General features: G+C 44.0%; 1 protein-coding gene across 2 annotated transcripts in view; it reads right to left on the minus strand.

The window, feature by feature from the left end:
• LOC125622658 (DEP domain-containing mTOR-interacting protein) overlaps positions 1-22,844 on the minus strand; it is a 42,693-nt gene that overhangs the window by 15,946 nt on the left and 3,903 nt on the right. For both annotated transcript variants that reach the window (XM_048820809.2, XM_048820810.2), the window contains exons 2-3: positions 11,285-11,463; positions 4,057-4,180 (exon numbers count right to left, since the gene is read on the minus strand). In XM_048820809.2, coding sequence (XP_048676766.1) covers positions 4,057-4,180; positions 11,285-11,463 — 303 coding nt within the window. The remainder of the gene's footprint in view (positions 1-4,056; positions 4,181-11,284; positions 11,464-22,844) is intronic.

Consider the following 22,844-nt stretch of genomic DNA (forward strand, 5'->3'; position numbering starts at 1 on the left):
CCTAGAGAAAAAGTTTTTCCTAATATCCAACCTAAACCTCCCCCACTGCAACTTGAGACCATTACTCCTCGTTCTGTCATCTGCTACCACTGAGAACAGTCTAGAGCCATCCTCTTTGGAACCCCCTTTCAGGTAGTTGAAAGCAGCGATCAAATACCCCCTCATTCTTCTCTTCCGCAGACTAAACAATCTCAGTTCCCTCTGCCTCTCCTCATAAGTCACGTGTTCCAGACCCCTAATCATTTTTGTTGCCCTCCGCTGGACGCTTTCCAGTTTTTCCACATCCTTCTTGTAGCGTGGGGCCCAAAACTGGACACAGTACTCCAGATGAGGCCTCACCAATGTCGAATAGAGGGGAACAATCACGTCTCTCAATCTGCGGGCAATGCCCCAACGTATACATCCCAAAATGCCACTGGCCTTCTTGGCAGCAAGGGCACACTGTTGACTCATATCCAGCTTCTCGTCCACTGTAACCCCTAGGTCCTTTTCTGCAGAATTGCTGCCAAGCCACTCAGTCCTTAGTCTGTAGCGGTGCATGGGGTTCTTCCGTCCTAAGTGCAGGACTCTGCACTTGTCCTTGTTGAATCTCATCAGATTTCTTTTGGCCCAATCCTCTAATTTGTCTAGGTCCCTCTGTCTCCTATCCCTACCTCCAGCGTATCTACCTCTTCTCCCAGTTTAGTGTCATCTGCAAACTTGCTGAGGGTGCAATCCACACCATCCTCCAGATCATTAATGAAGATATTGAACAAAACCGGCCTGAGGACCGACCCTTGGGGCACTCCACTTGATACCGGTTGCCAACTAGACATGGAGCCATTGATCACTTCCCGTGGAGCCCGACAATCTAGCCAACTTTCTATCCACCTTATAGTCCATTCATCCAGCCCATACTTCTTTAACTTGCTGGCAAGAATGCTGTGGGAGACCGTGTCAAAAGCTTTGCTAAAGTCAAGGAACAACACGTCCACTGCTTTCCCCACATCCACAGAGCCAGTTATCTCGTCATAGAAGGCAATTAGATTAGTCAGGCATGACTAATGGTGAATCCATGCCGTCTGTTCCTGATCACTTTCCTCTCCTCTAAGTGCTTCAGAATTGATTACTTGAGGACCTGCTCCATGATTTTTCCAGGGACTGAGGTGAGGCTGACTGGCCTGTAGTTCTCAGGATCCTCCTTCTTCCCTTTTTTAAAGATGGACATTACATTAGCCTTTTTCCAGTCGTCCAGGACTTCCCCTGATCGCCATGAGCACTTCATTGTAGACACTACCTACGCCGAAAGGAGGGGGAAGGGGGTTCTCCTGTCAGTATAGGTAAATCACCTCCCTGAGAGGCGGTAGCTAGGTCGATGGAAGAATTCTCCATCCACCTCATGCTGTCTACACTGGGGGTTAGATTGGCTTAACTACACCACTCAGGGGTATGGATTTTTCTAGCATAGACCAGGATTTATGCTATTTTGTTTAGCAAATAGCACAACAACAGAAGTATAGCCTTAATCTGCTAATTTCTGACAGATTAAAGTCAGAACATGGGTCCAACAGAGGACAGACAGCACATGCCGAGTTCTGCACAAGTTTGCCCAATGGTGGGTTCCCACTTCAGCTGGGGTTTGAGATTCTGATTGCTAGGTGCTTAGCCACAACACAGCATTAAGATGAGTGAGTGCTTGAAACCACCAGGTACAGAAGTAATTTAGCCCTGGCCAGGGGCAGCGGAACAGAGGGGCCCAGGGGGCCCATGGCCCTTCCACTTTTTCTGGCCATAAGTATGAGGGACAAGGGGAGAAGGGGGTGGAGAGGAGCGAGTGGGATCTTGGGAGGGAAGAGGCAGCACAGGAGTGGCACCTCGCAGTCAGGGACAGCGTGAGGGTGGGCTTTTGGGGGGGGCGGTCCCACAATTCAGGTGTCTGTGCCCTCCCCCTCCCCTCCCCCCCCCACATTTAAAGGGTGCTTCTGCCAATCCTGGGCCTGGCCTACACTTAAAAACTAGACCAGGCTAGCTACATTGCTCAGTGTCCTGAGCACCGGAATTAGGGCCACCTCCTCCCTGGTGTAAACGTGGCAAGTTTGACGGGAGAAGTCTTCCCTCAACCTAGCTGCAGCTCCTTGGAGAGATGGAGTCACCACATCCATGGGAAAACCGCTGCCCTCGACGCAGGAAGCATCCACATGGCGGTGCGACAACAACACAGTTGCAGTTGCCGTCCTGCGTCGCTGTAGCATTGACGCGCCCTTCGTGGCTGAAATGAGTTTAAACCCAGCACTGGATCTGATTCTAGGAAGAGACCCATTCCGAGATTTAGAACTGGAGGGGGTTGAAAAAAAAACAAAAAATGAACCCCAAAAGCCAAAAAAAAAAAACCCCAAAACCCCAGGCATTGAGATAGAATTGGTGTCAGTTGTGATTTTTTCTCCCCTGCCTCCAAATTTGCCACTGGAAAAGGAGGGGGGTGGGGAAACCAAGAAGCCAAAAAGGTTGGGCGGGGGGGGGGGGGGGGCGGGTTTCAAAATCCCAGAACCTTATGGTTGTTTTGTAAAATGCAAAAAAACAAACACACACATGAAAATTTGGAAAAAAGTTAAATTTTTTCAAAGTTTTCCAAGACAAACTACTAACGTTTTTCAATCTGCTCTAACAGAAGCCAAGAAATGCGTCACATGACGGGAGATGCCAGCAACAGCATCCAAGTTCAATGCAGGAAGAATGGTGAGGATCCCTGCTGGCATCAGGCCTGTGTTTCCCTTAGAGGAAAATAACTCGTGTGAGGAGATTATACACAACTTCTGGAATTTAGCTCCTCAATTCCAAACCAAGCCTGTCCAGGGTTTCATTTCAGGCAGAATAGTTAGCCTGCATATAGCTTTTTTATACTTTTTGAAGCACTGTAAAAGCATTGATCATATAAGACAGCCCCTGCAAGGTCGGTATTTTCCATTCCCATTTAGCAGATAGGAGAAAAATAAAAACACAGAGATTAAGTGATTTGCTTAAGGTCAGCACGGAGTAGTAGTAGGCTCAACGTCTGGAACGCCAGGTTCCCGGCCCTGTGCTGGGACCACTAGAACATACTGGATAATTGATAATAACGGAGAGAAGGGGGAGGGCTGTGGTTAAGATGTGAGATTTGAGATCAGTTCCTAGCTTTGCCAGACTCCCTGTGTGGTCCCCCTGTTGGTAGATTGGCTGGGCCATCTGGATTCAACAGCCCAGAAAGACCCATCTCCTTTTAATCATTCCTACCTTACCAGAGCTCTGCTTCCCCACACCCACAAAAGAGGGCAGCAACGCTGATCAGCTACTTGTGTTCTGCCTTCCAGTCCTATTAAGAGGCTTACTGGAATGTAGAGATCCAGATTCTCCAGCCCATTTCCCCAGTCAGACTCAGAGAAGAAGCTGTTTTTTGACCTGGAGGAGTAATTAGCGAAATCTCCACACACAGAGAGAACCCATCTTTGCGTGTGTGTGTTTCTGTGTCTTCCTCTTCCCCTCCCCCTCTGTGAAAGGAAGCTGTCCATGGAATCTAAGCTACTTGTCGGAGCACCCACATTACCAAAGTATCTTAGCATCTCATAAACTTTAATGCAATTATTCTCACAACACCCCTGTGAGGCAGGACAGTGCTGTTGTCCCATTGTATAGGGGGAAAATGATGCAGAGAGAGTCTAACTGATTTGCCCAAGGTCACCCAGGAAGTCTGTGGCAAAGCAGGACCTCAAACCCAGACCTCCCAAATCCTAGGCTAGCACTTCAACCATAGTGAACCATATTCATTAGCAATGGCTTGAAGTCCAGATCTGGATCTGAATGTGAACTCCCCCCCAAAGCGGCAAAGAGTTCTGATCCTGCATTCCAATTCACAGCCATCTCTGCACTTCAGTCCAGATAGTCCTGCAGTGAGAAAGGCAGCAAGGAGTCAGAGCTGGAGATACCAGTTGATACTATGGCGCAAGAGAAACATCGGCAACGGTTCAGATTCCTGACTCTGGAGCTGCAAAGGCAGCCAGCAGCCTGCACAGTGATAGACCTTTTAGGGAAGGACTCACGTACGTCTCATAAAGGCTCTGCCCCCTCATGAACACCTTTACATCCTTGTTGAGAGGGAAGGTCCCGTCGTCCTTGCGGAAACGGTACAGCAACTTGGCATCCTTGTAGTCTGAGTGTTCATCACAAACTGGAAAGAAAATCAAAGCAGACAACATCAGAACTGCAGGCTTAAACACTACCCCATAATGCAAACTCCAGCCTGAGCACAAACACAGTTTTCAGTCATTTAGGAGGTACAGGCAGTACACCGTGGCCCAGGTTCCAGACCTCCAACTTTATGATTACTACAATGAGCTGTGTAGAAACCATTCCTGCATGCACTAGGGCAGATGGGCATTCAAACACCAAACAGGGTCCCATGCACAATAGCTGCACACCCCTGTTTGGGGCAGGCAGCCAGTCACATGCACAGAACTTTGCAGGAAGGAACTGAAGTAAGTTCTGGTCCTTAATAGCAACATTTAGAGCTCTCATTAGATGACTGAATGGAAAAGGAAGACTTTTTTTTCCAAGTCTAAATGTTGCAGTTCACCTATAAGCTTAAAAAAAGAAATGCAATCCTCTCCTAGTCCGGTGGGTTAAAAAGCCACTGCCACTTTTAGGCAAGCTTAGAGAGGGTGGGGGTGGGGGGGAATGTAGCAGCCAAAAACCCATTCAATTGCCTCAGAATATTTACATTCCTTTTCCCCTATTGCAGAAGCTTTGATATCTAAATGCAACTATAAAAGAGATTTTTCCACACAATCAATCTGCATCCACTCTGCCCGATTCATTCACATGGCAATCCATCAGGTCTGACATCAGATCTTTAAAGTTAGGTGCATGCATCTATAGCCACCTAATTTAAGGGACCACACCTCATTTGCATGCACACCTTGGGTATTTGTGCATTCCTCATTTGTACATGCCCTCTGGGAGGTGCGTGCAGATATGTGAGAGACCATTGAGAGACAATATGGTCACAGAGACAGACCACTGTTCTAAGGACCTGGAAGAACTGAGCTCAGCTCTCCCACTGACTTACTGTTTGAACTTGAATAAGTCACAGCACCTCTCTTCCTCAGTTTCCCCTACCTGTAAAATAGGGATAATACCCATTTAGGGAAAGTGCTTTGAGATTCATGGTGAGCTTGCACTAAGTGATAAGTAGAGCAGGTCAAAAGTTTGGGAGGGGTTGTTCATGTCAAAAAGGTTTTTTCCTGTTGTAAAAAAAGTTTTGTTTCAGTGGGAAGAAACAACCTATTAATAAAAAAACCAAGAAACACAAAAACATCCCACCCCACCATAAGAAGGAAGATCTTTTTCCCTATTGAATTGTGGGGGGCGGGCAGGAGAGGAAGAATTAATCAGAGATTTTAAAAAGTTGCCTTTTGAAGTTTCATATAAAAATGTCACAAAGTTTGGAGTAAAAAACAAAATGTTCATTTCTTCAGGAATGTTTCGTAGAACTATGCCTGCCTTTGCTTGACTGGCTCTAGTGCTAAGTATTATGGTAAGACTTAAAAAACATGCTCCCTGAATTGCCTTCATGGTGACAAAATGCAAAGCTACAAACACAAGATGCGGCAGGCAGGAGGAAGTCTATTCAAGCACACAGCTGTTTTAGAGATTAAGGGGGTTTTGCCCAGCGGTGTTGATGGTTCCTATGGCGTTACAATCAGTTTCATGGGAAGGAGAGGGATAAATGGAAGTTAATATGCTCAGAGTCTTACAGGCTTGAGCCCATGGAAAGAAGACGCACTTTTGCAGCTTAAAGGCCTGGCAGACAATACCCAATTTCCAATTCTGGGCCCAGTGTATGCTATAGTACCTAGTTAGATCATATCTCACAAGTAAGCAATAGTCCAGGCAATGCATTTCATGGTATTATTCTTGACCCTCTCAAGGATGTTGGGACTCGCTGAGGGGAAGGGGAATGGATTTTAACTAGCCAGATTCCCAGCAGTTCTCTCCACATGGAGGTGAGCAGAGAGCCCTCTTACTAGAGGACTAAGAAAAAGAAATGATCACAAATCAGGAAATAATAAAGTCAGCCGCATGCATTCAACAGGTGATTAACAGAAACGTGGAAGGATGACGTCTTTGGTGACTAAAAGCTTCGGTCCTGCCCAGCGTTCCAAAGACTTTAATCAAAAAATGGGTCAACCTGGTGGTGGAAAAAAAAAATAGCTGGCAAGATGGCAAATAATCAGAGTTAAGTGTTAATGGTTAACTCTGGACTAATTGCTGCTCCTTCAGGCTGCTGTAATAAAGGGCAGCAAGAGAGGGTATTTTTATTCATGGCAGCCTAATGTACAAGGTATTCATCTCTCACCAGGCAGCCGATGACAACAGAGAGACTGTTTGCATCGCAGTGGTCAAGAGGGTTGTTTCTAAACTCCACTACAAAAGAGGGGTTGAAGTCAAGGAAAGCTGCACCTGCCTTCCACCTCCTCAGCTCCAGTAAGGAGAGCGTAAATGCGAACTCCAGTGTTACCACACTCCTGTTGTTAAGGGCTTAGGGGAGGTTTTCAGCTCCTGTTTAGGCGCCTGAATGAAGTGGGCAGATTCTTCATCAGAGCGCCGTAGCGCCCACTGAGAACAGTGACATATTATCCCATCTCCCTTCCCCCGCTAATATCGAGATGAAGGCTCTTCTTGAAAATCTGGCCCCTACAATCTGGATTTTCAGCCTTCATTTTGTACTCTCCCCCATTTGGATCTGCCCTGTCATGCCAGATCTCATAGGGTGAGAAACTCTTCTTAACAAGTCTGAAAGACTAAGTTAATATGGGGACTGCCCCAATCATTGGTCTGTCCAGCATTTAGCACAACGGGTTTGCCACTTTGCACTAGGTGCCCAGGTGTTACAAGCAACAGCTATTTAAATTCACCTTTGATTGTCATTTCTGTAAATAATCTACATTTCCATCCTGAAGTGCCCAAAAGGTGTTAGCTATAGTCACAAGATCACTAACATGCAGCTACTTCTGGGGCAGAGCTGGACAAGAACACAGGACAGGTACATTTTCCCACAGACATTAACTACACCCACTCTACCTGCGCATACACGCAGTATTCTGCACCCTCAACTAAGTCAAACATGTTCTCTCTTGATCGTTTGGAGGGAAATTTGGGGTTTTGGTGACAGGATTTTCCACAAAAAGAAACGTGTTTCCTTTCCATAGAAGATTTTGTTTTATCACTGAAAGATTTTAGCTGAAAACGTAAAATGCTGATGAAAACAAATGGGGCACATTTTTGGTTTTTTGGCATTTCACCTAAAACTTTCTGTGGGGAAAAATGTACCAGACTAACCCTCAACTTACAGACACATTTTTGTAACTTTTCAGCCAGAGGAAATCTGCAAGGTCATTTTACAACCCTCCTTCCAAAACTGGAGGTTAAAATCCTGCAGGCCTGAAAGAGAGAGCGGTGTCCGTTGTTCAGAGGGTGGATGCTCACCTCTGGGTGGGGTGTGCGGAAGGAATAAATAGTGTCACATGAATAAGGTCTCTCATAACATCTAGCACTTCCTGCTGCTAGTCAGCCCAGAAATATGCCACAAGATACAGAAAGAGAGAGAGATTTGGGGCCTTTTGCTTCTGAAAAGAACCAAGAAAGGTGAGCAAACACAAGCTGGAGAGAGTCACCAAAACTTCTACAAGCCTCAGAAAAGGCTGAGTGTGAAGTGAAGAATTGAGGAAGAAGGGTACTTGGGAGAGTGTTCGGGCCAAACTAGCCATCACCTCCCCAGCAAGACGAGAACACACTGAATTCTTTGGAGGACACACTGGACACGGCTCTTAAAAATCATCTTTTTAGACTCCTTCCCCTCCTCATGGCCTATAACCAGACTAGAGAGGCAGGATGCTCGGAGAAAGAATCAGGCAATCCATCGCCTCATGTACTCTCTGCCCCACAGACCCCGGAGCTCCCCTCACCACAGCCCAAGGCTTTGCTTGTACACACTGTCCCAGACTGCAGGAAGAAAGCACCCTAGGAGTCTGTGTTTATTTTGGTTTCAGCCAGCGTCAGGCTCTGTGTGACATACACAAGCCAGCCTTGTATTGCTCCTGTAGGGGAAACAGGCCTGAAGTGTATTCTGCCAAACCGTCAGCTGAAAGCTGAACATTCAGGCCCATTCAGCACAAGTCGCCCTTGCTCCTTCCCTGACCATTTGCTCTCCGTTGCAGATTTTGCCTTTGTTAAGTATATCGCAGAGTGTGCGCATCACGCAACAAGTTCACTCGGCTGGTCAATCACAGAGGCTGTTTCCATTCCCTCAAGTGCCCTACGGTTATATGGCTTGAGTCCATGCACTGGACACTAAGGACAGATGTTACATCCTGCAAAGTTAAGCAGCAGTGCAGAAAGACTTCAATGAAGGCAAGAGATCTGGCAGCAAAACTTACATTCTGTGTGCTATTAAAGAGAGAGGACTACTCATTTAAATAAGTGCAGAGAGTAGTTTGAGTCTCTCCGTAAAGATGGTTCTAGCATCAAGTATGAGGACCTCAGATGCCCCAAAGCTTGGGTCTGATTCAACTATGGGGTTTTGGCTTGGCCCATGATAAAAACCAGCAAATATCTGCAAAATGTGGATGCTTATTCCATACCCAGTCACAAGGGTGTGTATAACTAGGGTTTGGCTTTAAGACCAATGGGCGTGCTAGATTCTCTGCACTTGAATTCTACCAGTCACGACCGAGGGTCTGGATGACACACTCCAGTTCAACCACCAGTTATTGAGCTTGATGTATGAATCAATGGGTGAAATTCTGCGTTATGCAAAAGGACTGAATGGGCCCTTCTGGCTTTTTGTTGTTCCAGGGAGGGAGAGAGCAAGCTCACTTTTATTCGCTGCTAAAAAATAAACTGAGCTGTCTTGCCCACCTCCCCGTCCCCTTTCCTCCCCTTGCAAACCAAGTTGATTGCATTCCTTTCTATAGTCTAAATGGAGCTGCCATTTTCACTGGCAGGATGAGGCTGGGGACAGAGCTCGTAAGTAATCCTGCAATGGGACCACGTGCAGACACCGCTTTGCCAGAGGTGCGGAGGCTTTAGTTTTGGGAAGCAGGGTGCAGTTTGTTATTAACCCTCATGCGATTTTATCTCCAGAAAGAGGATTTTTAGTTTCCCGATAACATCCTGGGAGTTTTTGATTGCGTGTTAAACAGCTAGATGTTTTTAATCCAGAGGATTGTCTTCCACCAGATCACCAAAGCAGGAACACCAGTGCCTTGGGATCTGGTTCCAAACATCTCCAAGTTTCAAGGAAGTGGGGTTAATCTGATGTGGGATTTTGGCCCAGGCTCATCTCTAGTAAAATCAAAGTTAAATGTGAGACAGCCACTCTTCACACTACCAGCAAGTGCCCACAAACATCTTTCATGCCCATGCACCAAGGGTGAAATCCAACCCCATGTGAAGAACCAGCCCAGGGACCGTTTATGCACCATGCAAGTCTGACCACAAGCCCTCAGACAGGTTTTAAGAAGTGCATCTGTCTTGTACTGATCCTCTATGCAGGGCTGAGTTTCACCCTAAACGAATCTCTTGCCTATGCCTCAGTCAACACAAGCAACAAACAGCCTCACCCTAGCTGCCGTGTATGAAGTAGTGTGGCTGAGTGAACAGTGCACTGGCCTGGGACTCAGGATACCCAACTCTGATGCTGGGTGACCTTGGGCACATCTCTTCCCTCTGTGCCTTAGTTTCCCCATCTGTAAAATAAGGATAGTGATTCTGACCTCCTTTGTAAACTATGTCAGGATTGACTGATGTAAAGCACTACATAAAAGCTAGTTGTTATTACTACAGTTACAACCTAGCGGTTGCCAGAACAGTTCTCAAACTATTTCCTTCATCAGGGAAGACAAGGATTTGTCGAAGAACCATCTGAAAACCAGTCTCCAGCCCCAGTGGTCTAGAGCAGTGCTACTCAAAGCGGTGGTCCGCGGACCGGTGCCGGTCCACGAGCCATGGGCTGCTGGTCTGCGCGCAGATTGGGGGAAAAAAATGCCGGCCCCCCACATCAGATAGCTTGAGAAGCACTGGTCTAGAGCATGGTAGGGCCAGTCCAGTTCTCTCAAAAAGAAAGGGAAATAAATCTGTTAACGCCAACCAGGTTAGCTGTGCTAGAATGTAGATCGCAACAGCCATGTTTAAACATGAGAGAATATACAAAAAAGATTCTAGAACTCCCAGCACTGGACCCTAAGAAGTTAGACCCTAATCCTGCAAGCATTTATGCAACTGGGGCTTTAATTCTAATCTCTGCCCCCAAGAATTAAATTATTTTTATTATGCCCATTTTTCAGATGGAGATACGGAGGCAGAGATTTAACCAAGGAAGGCATAGAGCAAGTCAGCATCAGAGCGAGGATTAAACCTCAGGAATTCCTCTCTCTTGCTCCAATACTCAGTTCTCTAAACCATGCCTTTCCCAGGTATCTAACAACATGACCCAGGCCAGTGTTTGTATAAAAATAAAGCACAGCTGTTGCAAGTTAAAAAAAAATTAAGAGCCAGAAAAGTAGGAGCCATTGGTCAGGACCCGTTTGGAGCTGGGTGCCAAGTGAGTCTTTAAAGACAGGCCTTGAAAAGGGCACTGTATGTTTTTCATTTCTACGGGAGGCTTTCCTGCATGTTTGCATTGGCCCTTGGGATGCCACAATCCGATCACAGTGTAGCGCTCGCTGGCATGCAAGCTGCACTCCCACTGTCCCCACCCTAGAGATGAGCTGGAATGTCAAGGGACACTCGGCTGGTGCAGTAAAAATGAATTTTACTACATTCTTTAAATTTCTTCTATCATGCAGTTTCAGCCCTTTGAGTGTTTGCGTAATACAACCATGTTGCAGGGATGTCCTGGTGTTCAGGACAGGGTGACTGAGCAAGAACCAGTTGCATTATTGTTCCACCTTTTCCCATGAGACACGCCTCCGAGGGTTATTTCATTCACGTGCAGCCACAGCCTCTCTTCTAGAGCTGCTGCAGTGCAAGAGACTGTGAGCACAGTGCGACCTGCAAAGTAGTGCAATTAAACAGGAGTCCAGTTCTGCACATCTCAAACTCCAGGGGATCATTCCATTGGCTTCAGCTGAAGTACTCGCATGAGAAAGGGTTGCAGAAGTGGATCCTAAATAAGTAAGTCAGTCTGATCAGTGGGAACAGACTGGGAAATGACCAGTCCAGACACTGAATTTTCTCTCTTGGGCAAGTTAAAGGGTAACTAGAATTTACAAACCATGATGGATGATGTAATGGTCCATTAGCTTCTGCATTAGGCGGATGCCCGTCTCTCGGTCTGGTGCTTCCTTGTGGTCAATCAGCCAGTCTGTAAGCTCCTTTGCAACAAAGCAGTTGGGGTACGTTCGAAGGTGGTGGCGCCTGTCCTTAATGAGCTTTCCATCATGAAGTCGAAGCCTAGGATGAGAGAACACTATGAAGTGTATGTGTGTAATTTCAGAGACATTTTAGATTACATGCCAGTGATGGATGTGCCACCATGGGCTTGGAGATTATAGTAGTTTAGACAAGAGTCTGGATGCTTAACCACACCTCTTTGAATTGCAAGATTCTGTTAGTTCTCATAAGGTTTCTGTCTTGTGAGTTTGCTTGTACCTTCCATTGCTAGTCCTGACCAGAACACGGAGGGAAAAGTAAAGTGAAAGTTGGGACCCTCAAAAATCCATTCACCCTGGATTTGGTTTGAACTAGATCTTATTTTGCCTAAAATCAGCTGATCTTTCCCGAATACTTCACAGTAAACAAATATGCTCGTAGGTATGCAATGTAAGAGGAGACATTACCAGATGCTATTTTTTTCTGTCTTAAAACATGGGGGAATGATTTCATTGGTGACAGACCATAACTGCTCCAAAACTTCGAGGCTGATTATTCCCCATCACCACCACACATTCTGCATTGTTAACTTTTACCATCATCCACACTAGTCGTAGTCCTGAACAGCATTCTGGGGGTTATTTTAACATTATTTAGAAAACACACAGCAGCTGAGTGAGGTTTGTGAAGAAAGGCAAGAAGAAAACTATCACTCCTGCTTGCCCCTGTCTGTAGTTAGCTCTGCTTATCACCACCAGGAAAGCAAGTCCTAGAGGTCAGCTATAGTATTCAGCACTAATAATCAAACAGTCGTAGGTCACATTGGGTTGGGATGGGAATGTCAATCAGCAACACTTGGTTTTGCTGTATGTATTTGACAAGGATGAATACAAGGCAGATCACTTCAGGCAGTTATGAATTCCTACACAAAAAACTTAAACAGTACACATTTACCAGTGTGTCCAGTCTGGAATGAATGTCTGATATGTATGGGATACCAATATTAGAAAGTTAGATTCTGTATGAGATACTTCCATCAACAAAGAGTCTGGTAAAAAAAAGAAAATAATAAATATCTTTTAGAACTGACAATGTCCAATCTAGTCTGGTTTAGATAGTCGGGGCGGGGGGGATACAACTCGGACATATACAACTCCTGGGGCCCATTTCTGCAAAAGCTCAACATCACAATGAGTTTGTTACTTCAGTGGAAATATTTGTGTGAGTAAGGGTTATTCGTATGATTAAGGCTTTGAATTTTGTAATAACCTTCACAGCTGAACAGGGTCACCAATCAAACAGATCTTGTATTCAAGCCAAAACCAAGTGGAAAGGACAAAACCAAAGGTATCAAACTTGGCAAGCATGCTGCCTCAGTCATCACTATTTTCAAAAGGTTAACGCTGGAAAATGCACAGGACATGAATCCTACCCGAACAGGAGCTGTCTGATAATATCATTTGTTTAACACCGAGATGTTTATAGTTTCAAAACATTCATCATAAGACGCTCTTGCCCAGGGCCACTGTATTCTGCAAGGACATTAATCACAGAGCATTTCTTTGTTTTATGCCTTCAGGTGGGTTTTTCCCCTGCCCACAACAGAACTTTATATCAATTCTATTAGGTGTCCCATGGATCATTTTCTATACAAGACAATGCGTTGTCTAACAAATTGTAAGAAGCATGCAAACAATTCCCACATCACCACATACTATGCCCTGGAACCTCCCAGATCCATACAGTATTTATGTTAAAGGATTATGGGAACAATAGAACCTCAGAATTCTGCAGATTGTGAATTATTGGACAAAGGCAGGTTTAATAATTGATGACTGCAGTTAAGACTGCCAACTAAGAATGAGAATGGAGATCTGTCTGCCCTCTTGGCATTTTGCATATTAAGGGACTTGTGTCTAGGCTGCAAAAATTGCACCTGCAAATGCTGCTGTGCAAGCACAATGATCTGCATATGCCGGCCCCACAGTGGGATTTGTGAATTTAACAAGCATGAATGCACAGAAGTTGTGATGCTCTTCAGGTACCTGCATTCAATAATTTGGCCCATAGTTATCAGAGGGGAGGTATGGTAAAAACTCTAGTTCTGTGTCTGTGCCACATCTGACAGCTGCTCATTTAGCTCAGCAACAACTAGTGTTAAGATCAACACGGTCAGAAAATTGAAGCTTAGTGAGACTCTGAGACTCGAGAGCTTTCCAGGGTTGCTCCTCCCATTAGCTACTCCTCCCTGCCTTTGGGCTTTCCTGTCGGCCTCTCCAGTTTTCTCCACCTCATGAGGGGCCCCATCCACAGCGAATGCAACGGGTGCTGGTTTGAGCGTTAGGTACTTTCCAACGCCACCACCAATAACTTGCCCACCTGCATCCTCCCCGCAAAATAAAGCCTCAGTCTGAATCCCAAAAGCTCTGACCCGATGCCACCAAATTCAACATGAAAACTGGAGTCTTTGGGTAAGGCAAACCTGGACTTCAGCAGCATCTGGGACCCACAGCTGTCTAAGACGCACAACTGGATCAACAAAGGCACCAGTGAAAAAGCGACGTTGCAAGGAGGGAGCCTTGCCGTGCTGACAGGATGTATGTTCCACTTGAGGAACAAGGAAAGCTTTGAGGTGGTTTTTTTCCAAACTGGTTTGCTCGGCCTTACATTAGAAGCATCCCCAGAGTTAATATTGCTATATGAGGGCATAAGCACAATTTCAGCCCACAAACCCTGTATTTTTTAAAAAATTCTGTGAGCATGCACAGGGCCCACTAGCGCACCACAGAGAGGCAAGGAAAGCAGTCCAGTAACCCAAGGGATTTCCCAATCAAGAAGTTCGGGTAGAGTTCATACCTGTATTTTATGGAGTGAGATATCCTGCTTTCCAATGACCAGCCAATAAGGACCAAACCCGTATGTCCTTGTTCAGCTTTTTATTCTGTTTTCACTTGGAAGTTTTGTCCAAGTAGGAAGATAGCAAACATTTTAAGTCCCAACTTTTTGGAATTAATTGAGAAACTTAACAGTAACAAGTCACTGGGACCAGATGGCATTCACACAAGAGTTCTGAAAGAACTCAAATGTAAAATTGCAGAACTATTAACTATGGTTTGTAACCTGTCCTTTAAATCAGCTACTGTACTCAATATCTGGAAGATAGCTAATGTAATGCCAATATTTAAGCGGGCTCTAGAGGTGATCCTGGCAATCCTAACGTCAGTACCAAGCAAATTAGTTGAAACAATAGTAAAGAATAAAATTGTCAGACACATAGAAGAACATAAATTGTTGCACAAAAGTCAATATGGTTTCTGTAAAGGGAGATCATGTCTTACTAATCTATTAAAGTTCTTTGAGGGGGTCAACAAACATGTGGACAAGGGGGATCCAGTGGACATAGTGTACTTAGATTTCCAGAAAGCCTTTGACAAGTTCCCTCACCAAAGGCTCTTATGTAAATTAAGTTGTCATGGGATAAGAGGGAAGATCCTTTCATGGATTGAGAACTGGTTAAAAGACAGGGAACAAAGGGTCAGAATAAATGGTAAATTTTCAGAATGGAGAGGGGTAACTAGTAGTGTTCCCCAAGGGTCAGTCCTAGGACCAATCCTATTCAACTTATTCATAAATGATCTGGAGAAAGGGGTAAACAGTGAGGTGGCAAAGTTTGCAGATGATACTAAACTGCTCAATATAGTTAAGACCAAAACAGACTGTGAAGATCTTCGAAAAGATCTCACAAAACTAAGTGATTGGGCAACTAAATGGCAAATGAAATTTATTGTGGATAAATGTAAAGTAATGCACATTGGAAAAAATAAGCCCAACTATTCATACAATATGATGGGGGCTAATTTAGTTACAACTAATCAGGAGAAAGATCTTGGAGTCATCGTGGATAGTTCTCTGAAGACGTCCACGCAGTGTGCAGCAGCAGTCAAAAAAGCAAACGGGATGTTAGGAATCATTAAAAAAGGGATAGAGAATAAGACGGAGAATATCTTATTGCCCTCATATAAATCTATAGTATGCCCACATCTTGAATACTGTGTACAGATGTGATCCCCTCATCTCAAAAAAGATATACTGGCATTAGAAAAGGTTCAGAAAAAGGCAACTAAAATGATTAGGGGTTTGGAACGGGTCCCATATGAGGAGAGATTAAAAAGGCTAGGACTTTTCAGCTTGGAAAAGAGGAGACTAAGGGGGGATATGATAGCGGTCTATAAAATCATGAGTGGTGTGGAGAAAGTGAATAAGGAAAAGTTATTTACTTGTTCCCATAATATAAGAACTAGGGGCCACCAAATGAAATTAATGGGTAGCAGGTTTAAAACAAATAAAAGGAAATTCTTCTTCACTCAGTGCACAGTCAACCTGTGGAACTCCTTGTCTGAGGAGGTTGTGAAGGCTAGGACTATAACAGGGTTTAAAAGATAACTGGATAAATTCATGGAGGTTAAGTCCATTAATGGCTATTAGCCAGGAGGGGTAAGGAATGGTGTCCCTAGCCTCTGTTTGTCAGAGGGTGGAGATGGAGGGCAGGAGAGAGATCAGTTGATCAGGTTAGGTTCACTCTCTCTGGGCACCTGGCATTAGCCACTGTCGGTAGACAGGATACTGGGCTGGATGGACCTTTGGTCTGACCCAGTATGGCCGTTCTTATGTTTTTATATTTTTATTTTCTCTCAAGAGAATAATCTGCCATGCAACATTGAAAATTGCCTTTTATTTTAGGGTTTTGGAGGGATCAGGGGGAAGCATCCTGTCAAAATGCTATCAGCATTGGGCTGCATTGGATGCCAGTTTTAAAGTCCCCCTGCCCAGCCCACCCGCTCCATAAAGAGGTAGACAGTCATCCCCCAAAATGTTATCTCCTTAGTACACAACAAGAGAATTACTACTTTATAGGAATGTTTCTTATAGATAAGAGTTAAACCACGAATACTCTATTGTTATCATGACTCTGAAGAAGTCTGTAAAACTCTTATATGTTGTCTTGGGTATAAAAACATGTAGAACCCAAAGCCATACCAGGATGAGTCCTAACTGAAATTAGTTGGAAACCCACAATTCAGACATTGTTTCTAGTTTTGCAGTATTCATGTTTCACTTTTTTAGAATTCTACAAAAACTATTATACAATCTTGTTTAAAATAATCCCCCCAGTTTCTGGTAAATAAAACATTTGAACAATGGTTTATATAAGAGATTAACTTTAGATCAAACAAATTGAAGAGTTAGCAGTGTTACAATTTTTAAAGCATTTTTGACTAAGTAACTTGGGTCAAAAATTTTGACCAGCTCTAACTAAAACCCCAGAAGTGAACACTCCCAAACTTTGGGGGAATTCAGCATTGAGTCTGAACACTGAGCCTCAGACCCATCATCTCTCATGTATAATGACTAAGGGTCTAACTATGGTGTACTGTATGGAGCTCTGAAACAGTGATGAGCTATGCTTTCAGTGTGCTGTACCTTTTAATTTCTAGCAAGTCCACCATACTGCTCTCAGAATTACTGCAGCATGTACCAGAAGACACACAACATGCTCTCATGTACACATTGCTTTTGTTCTTTTTGTTGTTTTCCTTAGTCTAAAAAGGAAATTATACACACTTTGTTCTTTTTGTATGGAAAGAGGTAACCCTGAGTATATACCAACAGGCCCTTTGAAGAAATCATTTGACACATACACGAAGAGTAAGTATATTATCTTGAGAAAAGCAAATCTAGCTGAAACTGAGATTGACTTATAAATATCTTGCTTCCAGATAAAGATTGCTAAATAAGGGTGTGTCATATGACATTTAGACTTTTTCTTCTACATGCCAAAAACCATTCGTGTTATGCCAAAAAAACAAACAAAAGCCCCCAGAATAATAGAAGGAGAAACTGGCTGCTAGAACACAAGAGTCAACAGTTATGAAACACTTTCCTTTTTGGCCGTTGCTGCCTGTGCGTTTGTTTTGGAGGGGTTGGCTGGGCAATCATGCTGTTTTTTTGTCAAGGTCACTAGAAAGACACCATTATTCATGCCCTGTGACCTTGTTCAAAGCAAATCCACAGCACTTTAAGGCAGTGGTGGGGGACCTCAAGTGTTCTGTAGGTTTATTCACTAGCATTTTTGTTTTGTTTAACATACAAGAGCTCACTAAACTATGGTAATTGTTTAAACACAGAACAGATAATCCACTGTCATAGGTTTGGGGCTCAGACAGTTCTCAATTATCCTCTCCTGACAAGAGAGGCTCCAACCCTTGAATCCAGCTTTCCTTTGATGCCGGTTTTCTTTCGTACTCTTAATTTTTCACCCCTTTTAATGAATTTAGTGCTCAAAGGTTTCAGACTGACAGAACCATACCCCAATAATGCAATCGGATTGGTAAGTGGGACTCCATGCATGCACAGGAGTCCATGCCTGCAGATCTGATTGCAGGATCAGAGCCCTAGAGAGAAGTCCTCCGTCCACCGATTCCGTATGGGCAGTGGCAGTTCCAACTACAGTTAGAGTGGCTCAGAAACCACTAAACATAATCTGTGAACATTTTTGAAAGAAATGAACATTTCTCAGTTCTTTTGCTCAAGATTTGCATAGAAACTTGCAAGTTTTGTTAAAAAAAATTTGAAAGTTTTTCGCTTTTTCATAGAAAACCTGGAAAAAGTTTGAACAAAAACATTTTCCATAAAAGATTTCAACTTAAAGGAAGGTCATTTATTGAGAAGAAAATAAGGTTGTTGAACCATAAGTTGTAGCTAGCTCTATTCAAAGAATGTCTGGAGAAAACATGTATAATGTAGTATTTCATCTTCATGTCCATATAGCTCAAACTTTTCAAGATTGACTAGTGATTTGGATAAACCTCAATATTTTGGTGCCCAACTTGAAAGGACCTGCTTTTCAGAAAGTCGGGCCCCTAACAGGGTTTCCAGGTGGGCTCCTCAAAAATTGAGGCATCTACATGTCACCAGTTGCTTTTGAAGATGTTGGCCGTCATCTGAACCTGCTGATAACTACTAAACAACTATAACCTTTATCACTGTGGTTTCTGGGGAGACGGTCCTCTAGGAATTAGACTAATACTTCTCAACTCATTTAAAATAACCTACTGTACAACTCTAATGAAACTGAAATCTGTATTGATTCCCTAAATAACTCCAAAAATGTTACAAACATGATAGTTTCTCTCTTTCCAAATTTACTCTTTAACCCTATATTTTACATGCTACACCAAAGTTTTTTGCAGTTCTTGCATTGGGTCACTTCCAGTCCCAGTGAGAGATTAATAATGCCAGACTACACTGAGTTGAACTCCTCCTTGTTTGCAGAGGGAATGGTATTCACCTGGTCTTGCAGCTGAATCATAGGCTTTGTCTTCATTATTAAAAAAAAAAGGGAGGGGGGCATATTTTACATCCACATGTCCCTTCTGACTTTGAAATGTATGAACTTTATGTGGCGACAAGGCACTCGTAAATCTTACCTTGATGTAGCTAGTCAAAGTTAACCCTGTACCACTCACCAGTGTTTAGCTCCATGTAGCTAGTCAAGGTAAAGACTACTTGTCTTGTCTCCACTAGGGTTTTACATTCAGATAACTATCTTGTGTTAGTTCTCTCAGTAAAAATACCCTTTGTTTTTGCAGTAAAACATAGCCTTAATATAAACCAAACCACTAGAATATCTTACGTTTACATAGTGTCTTCCATCCAAAAAGGCTTCACAGACCATAGGCCAAGTTCTGCCCTTGGCTGTTGGAGTGAGGCTCCCATGACACAGTCAATCTTTCAAAGCAGAGTGCCCAGTCCCAGAGGACTGGTATAAATGCTCTGTTGTTCTCATTCTCAGCTTACAACGATATCTTATATTGAACTAGAGAGAAATCCTCTTCTAAGAGGATCGATCTGGGCAACTCCCCTGTTGTTCATTACTTTCAGAGAAGAACAACGTGTGGACCCACAAACCAGTGAACCTCCCCAAGTCAGACTCTGGCATAGAAGCAAAGTCTCTATTTTAGAGCAAAAGATTGGCATTTGCAATGCTTAGGAAAACTCCAGAGTGGCTCACTTGTGTGGTAGTTAGCTCTAGTTCACACTCCCATAGCAATTAGCACATGAAATTGCAAGCCCATTAGCAAGAATTTTTAATGAATCTGTAAACTCATGGGTTGTACCGTATGATTGGAGAATTGCTAACATAGTTCCTATTTTTAAGAAAGGAAAAAAAAAAGTGATCTGGGTAACAACAGGCCTGTTAGTTTGACATCTGTAGTATGCAAGGTCTTGGAAAAAAATTTGAAGGAGAAAGTAGTTAAGGACATTGAGGTCATTGGTAAATGAGACAAAATAAAACATGGTTTTACAAAAGGTAGATCGTGCCAAACCAACCTGATCTCCTTTTCTGAGAAAGTAACAGATTTTTTAGACAAAGGAAATGCAGTGGATCTAATTTACCTAGATTTCAGTAAGGCGTTTGATACCATGCCACATGGGGAATTATTAATTAAACTGGAAAAGATGGGGATCAATATGAAAATTGAAAGGTGGATAAGGAATTGGTTAAAAGGGAGACTACAGCGGGTCCTACTGAAAGGTGAACGGTCAGGCTGGAGGGAGGTTACCAGTGGAGTTCCTCAGAGATCAGTTTTGGGACCAATCTTATTTAATCTTTTTATTACTGACCTCGGCACAAAAAATGGGAGTGTGCTAATAAAGTTTGCGGATGATACAAAGCTGGGAGGTATTGCCAATTTAGAGAGAGACCGGGATATCATACAGGAAGATTTGGATGACCTTGTAAACTGGAGTAATAGTAATAGGATGAAATTTAATAGTGAGAAGTGTAAGGTTATGCATTCAGGGATTAATAACAAGAATTTGAGTTATAAGTTGGGGAAGCATCAATTAGAAGTAATGGAGGAGGAGAAGGACCTTGGAGTATTGGTTGATCACAGGATGACTATGAGCCGCCAGTGTGACGTGGCCATGAAAAAAGCTAATGCGGTCTTGGGATGCATTAGGCAAGGTATTTCCAGTAGGCATAAGGAGGTTTTAGTACCGTTATACAAGCCACTGGTCAGACCTCACCTGGAATACTGTGTGCAGTTCTGGTCTCCCATGTTTAAGAAGGATGAATTCAAACTGGAACAGGTACAGAGAAGGGCTCCTAGGATGATCCGAGGAATGGAAAACTTGTCTTATGAAAGGAGACTCAAGGAGCTTGGCTTGTTTAGCCTAACTAAAAGAAGGTTGAGGGGAGATATGATTTCTCTCTATAAATATATCAGAGGGATAAATACCGGAGAGGGAGAGGAATTATTTAAGCTCAGTACCAATATGGACACAAGAACAAATGGATATAAACTGGTCATGGGGAAGTTTAGACTTGAAATTAGACGAAGGTTCCTAACCATCAGAGGAGTGAAATTTTGGAATAGCCTTCCAAGGGAAGCTGTGGGGGCAAAAAACCTATCTGGCTTTAAGATTAAACTTGATAAGTTTATGGAGGAGATGGTATGATGAGATAGCATGATTTTGGCAATTAATTGATCTTTAAATATTCATGGTAAATAGGCCCAATGGCCTGTGATGGGATGTTAGATGGGGTGGGATCTGAGTTACTACAGAGAATTCTTTCCTGGGTATGTGGTTGGTGAATGTTGCCCATGTGCTCAGGATTCAGCTGATTGCCATATTTGGGGTTGGGAAGGAATTTTCCTCCAGGGCAGATTGGCAGAGGCCCTGGAGATTTTTCGCCTTCCTCTGTAGCATGGGGTACGGGTCACTTGCTGGAGGATTCTCTGCTCCTTGAAGTCTTTAAACCACGATTTGAGGACTTCAGTAGCTCAGACATAGGTGAGAGGTTTTTCGCAGGAGTGGGTGGGTGAGATTCTGTGGCCTGCGTTGTGCAGGAGGTCAGACTAGATGATCATAATGGTCCCTTCTGACCTTAATATCTATGAAAAAAATTAAAGGCAGAAAAGTGGCCATGAATAAAAGGGACAAGATTCTTTTGCAAAGGGATTTCCTTTCTAATCGAGTCCTTCTAGTCAAATACCCTCACATGCTCAGTAGAAGGGGAGGGCAGCCACAGCTGCGCATATGTAAACTGGCTTCTTCAGATACAGCTTTGAGCCATGAAGCTGAATAATCCCTGCGAGCAGGGGATCAACAAACAAATTGTGCTGTATTCCCAGTTTGTGTGGGCATGAGTACATTCTTGAGGGGAGGGGAGAGGGTTACATAATTGGACCAGCCAGGTTAGCTCTGCTCAAGTGACACCGAGTATTTTCCCCCCTCTCCTACTTTTAATTTAGGCATGGGAGACTGAGGACTGAGTTTCAAGAAGAAATCCAGGCAAGATCAGGCCTGCTTTGCAGTTGTAAACTTTCTGTAGTGAGGAAAGTCCAATACTCTGATTTACAAGGCCAGACGGGACCATTATGATCATCTAGGCCAGGGATCAGCAACCTTTCGCACGCAGCCCATCAGAGAAATCTGCTGATGGGCCGGGACGGTTGGTTTACCTGCCGCATCCGCAGGTTCAGCCGATCGCGGCTCCCACTGGCCGCGGTTCGCCGCTCCTGGACATGGGGGCTGCGGGAAGCGGCGGCCAGCACCTCCCTCGGCCCACGCCGCTTCCCGCGTAAGTTTTGCTGTAGTGTAGACATGGTTAATTGGCCTCTTCTATAGAGCACCCCGTAAGAGGATTTTTGCTCTCAGATATATACACGCAATGTCCAATATGTGAATGGAATTTGCATGCATATATACAAACGAAGAATGAGAAGATACTCAAGGGATGAAAAATAAACCCAGCCTTGTAAAACGTGCTGCTGAGATACTAATCAGAGACAGGACTTCACTTAGTCAAGAAGAAGGAGATCACTAGGAACTGCCAACTAAGTACCAGAAACACATTAGAAGGGGACCACACCACTCTGACTGCCTCCTTCTGCAGGTCTGAGGGCCACTCTACTTTTTATGCCTTGCTCCACAGCACAGGGGAGCACAGGACCCCAGAGGTCTAGAAAAAAACAGGAGTCCTGGTGGAGTTTGTTTATATATCTCTCAAGCAGCTATTTCTGGCTGGGAAAGCTGTTTTGACACCAAATAGGCTCATCTCAACAGCCAATCCAAACTGAGAGCAATTGTGAGCTTGTCAGAAGCCAAACAACCCTGAAGGTAGAGCAAAGATTTGCACAGCCAAACCCAGAACTGGGGCATACGGAGGCAAGGGAGCGGGGGAGTGTATATAAAAATAGAATAGGACTGACGAATCTTATTTAGTTATCAAGGTTCACAGAAGAAAAAAACATCAGCCAGTCAGAACCCAGCTCATTCTTAAAAGTACAGTAGTCTCTTCCACCACTTATGGAGGAGTCGCTGCGGTTCAGTGGGAGAGCAGAATACAGAGCTCTGATCCAGTTCCCTCTGCTATGGCCTCAGGCAAGTAACTC

The sequence above is a fragment of the Caretta caretta genome, chromosome 13 (assembly GCF_965140235.1).
Source record: "Caretta caretta isolate rCarCar2 chromosome 13, rCarCar1.hap1, whole genome shotgun sequence".
Classification (NCBI taxonomy): domain Eukaryota; kingdom Metazoa; phylum Chordata; order Testudines; family Cheloniidae; genus Caretta; species Caretta caretta.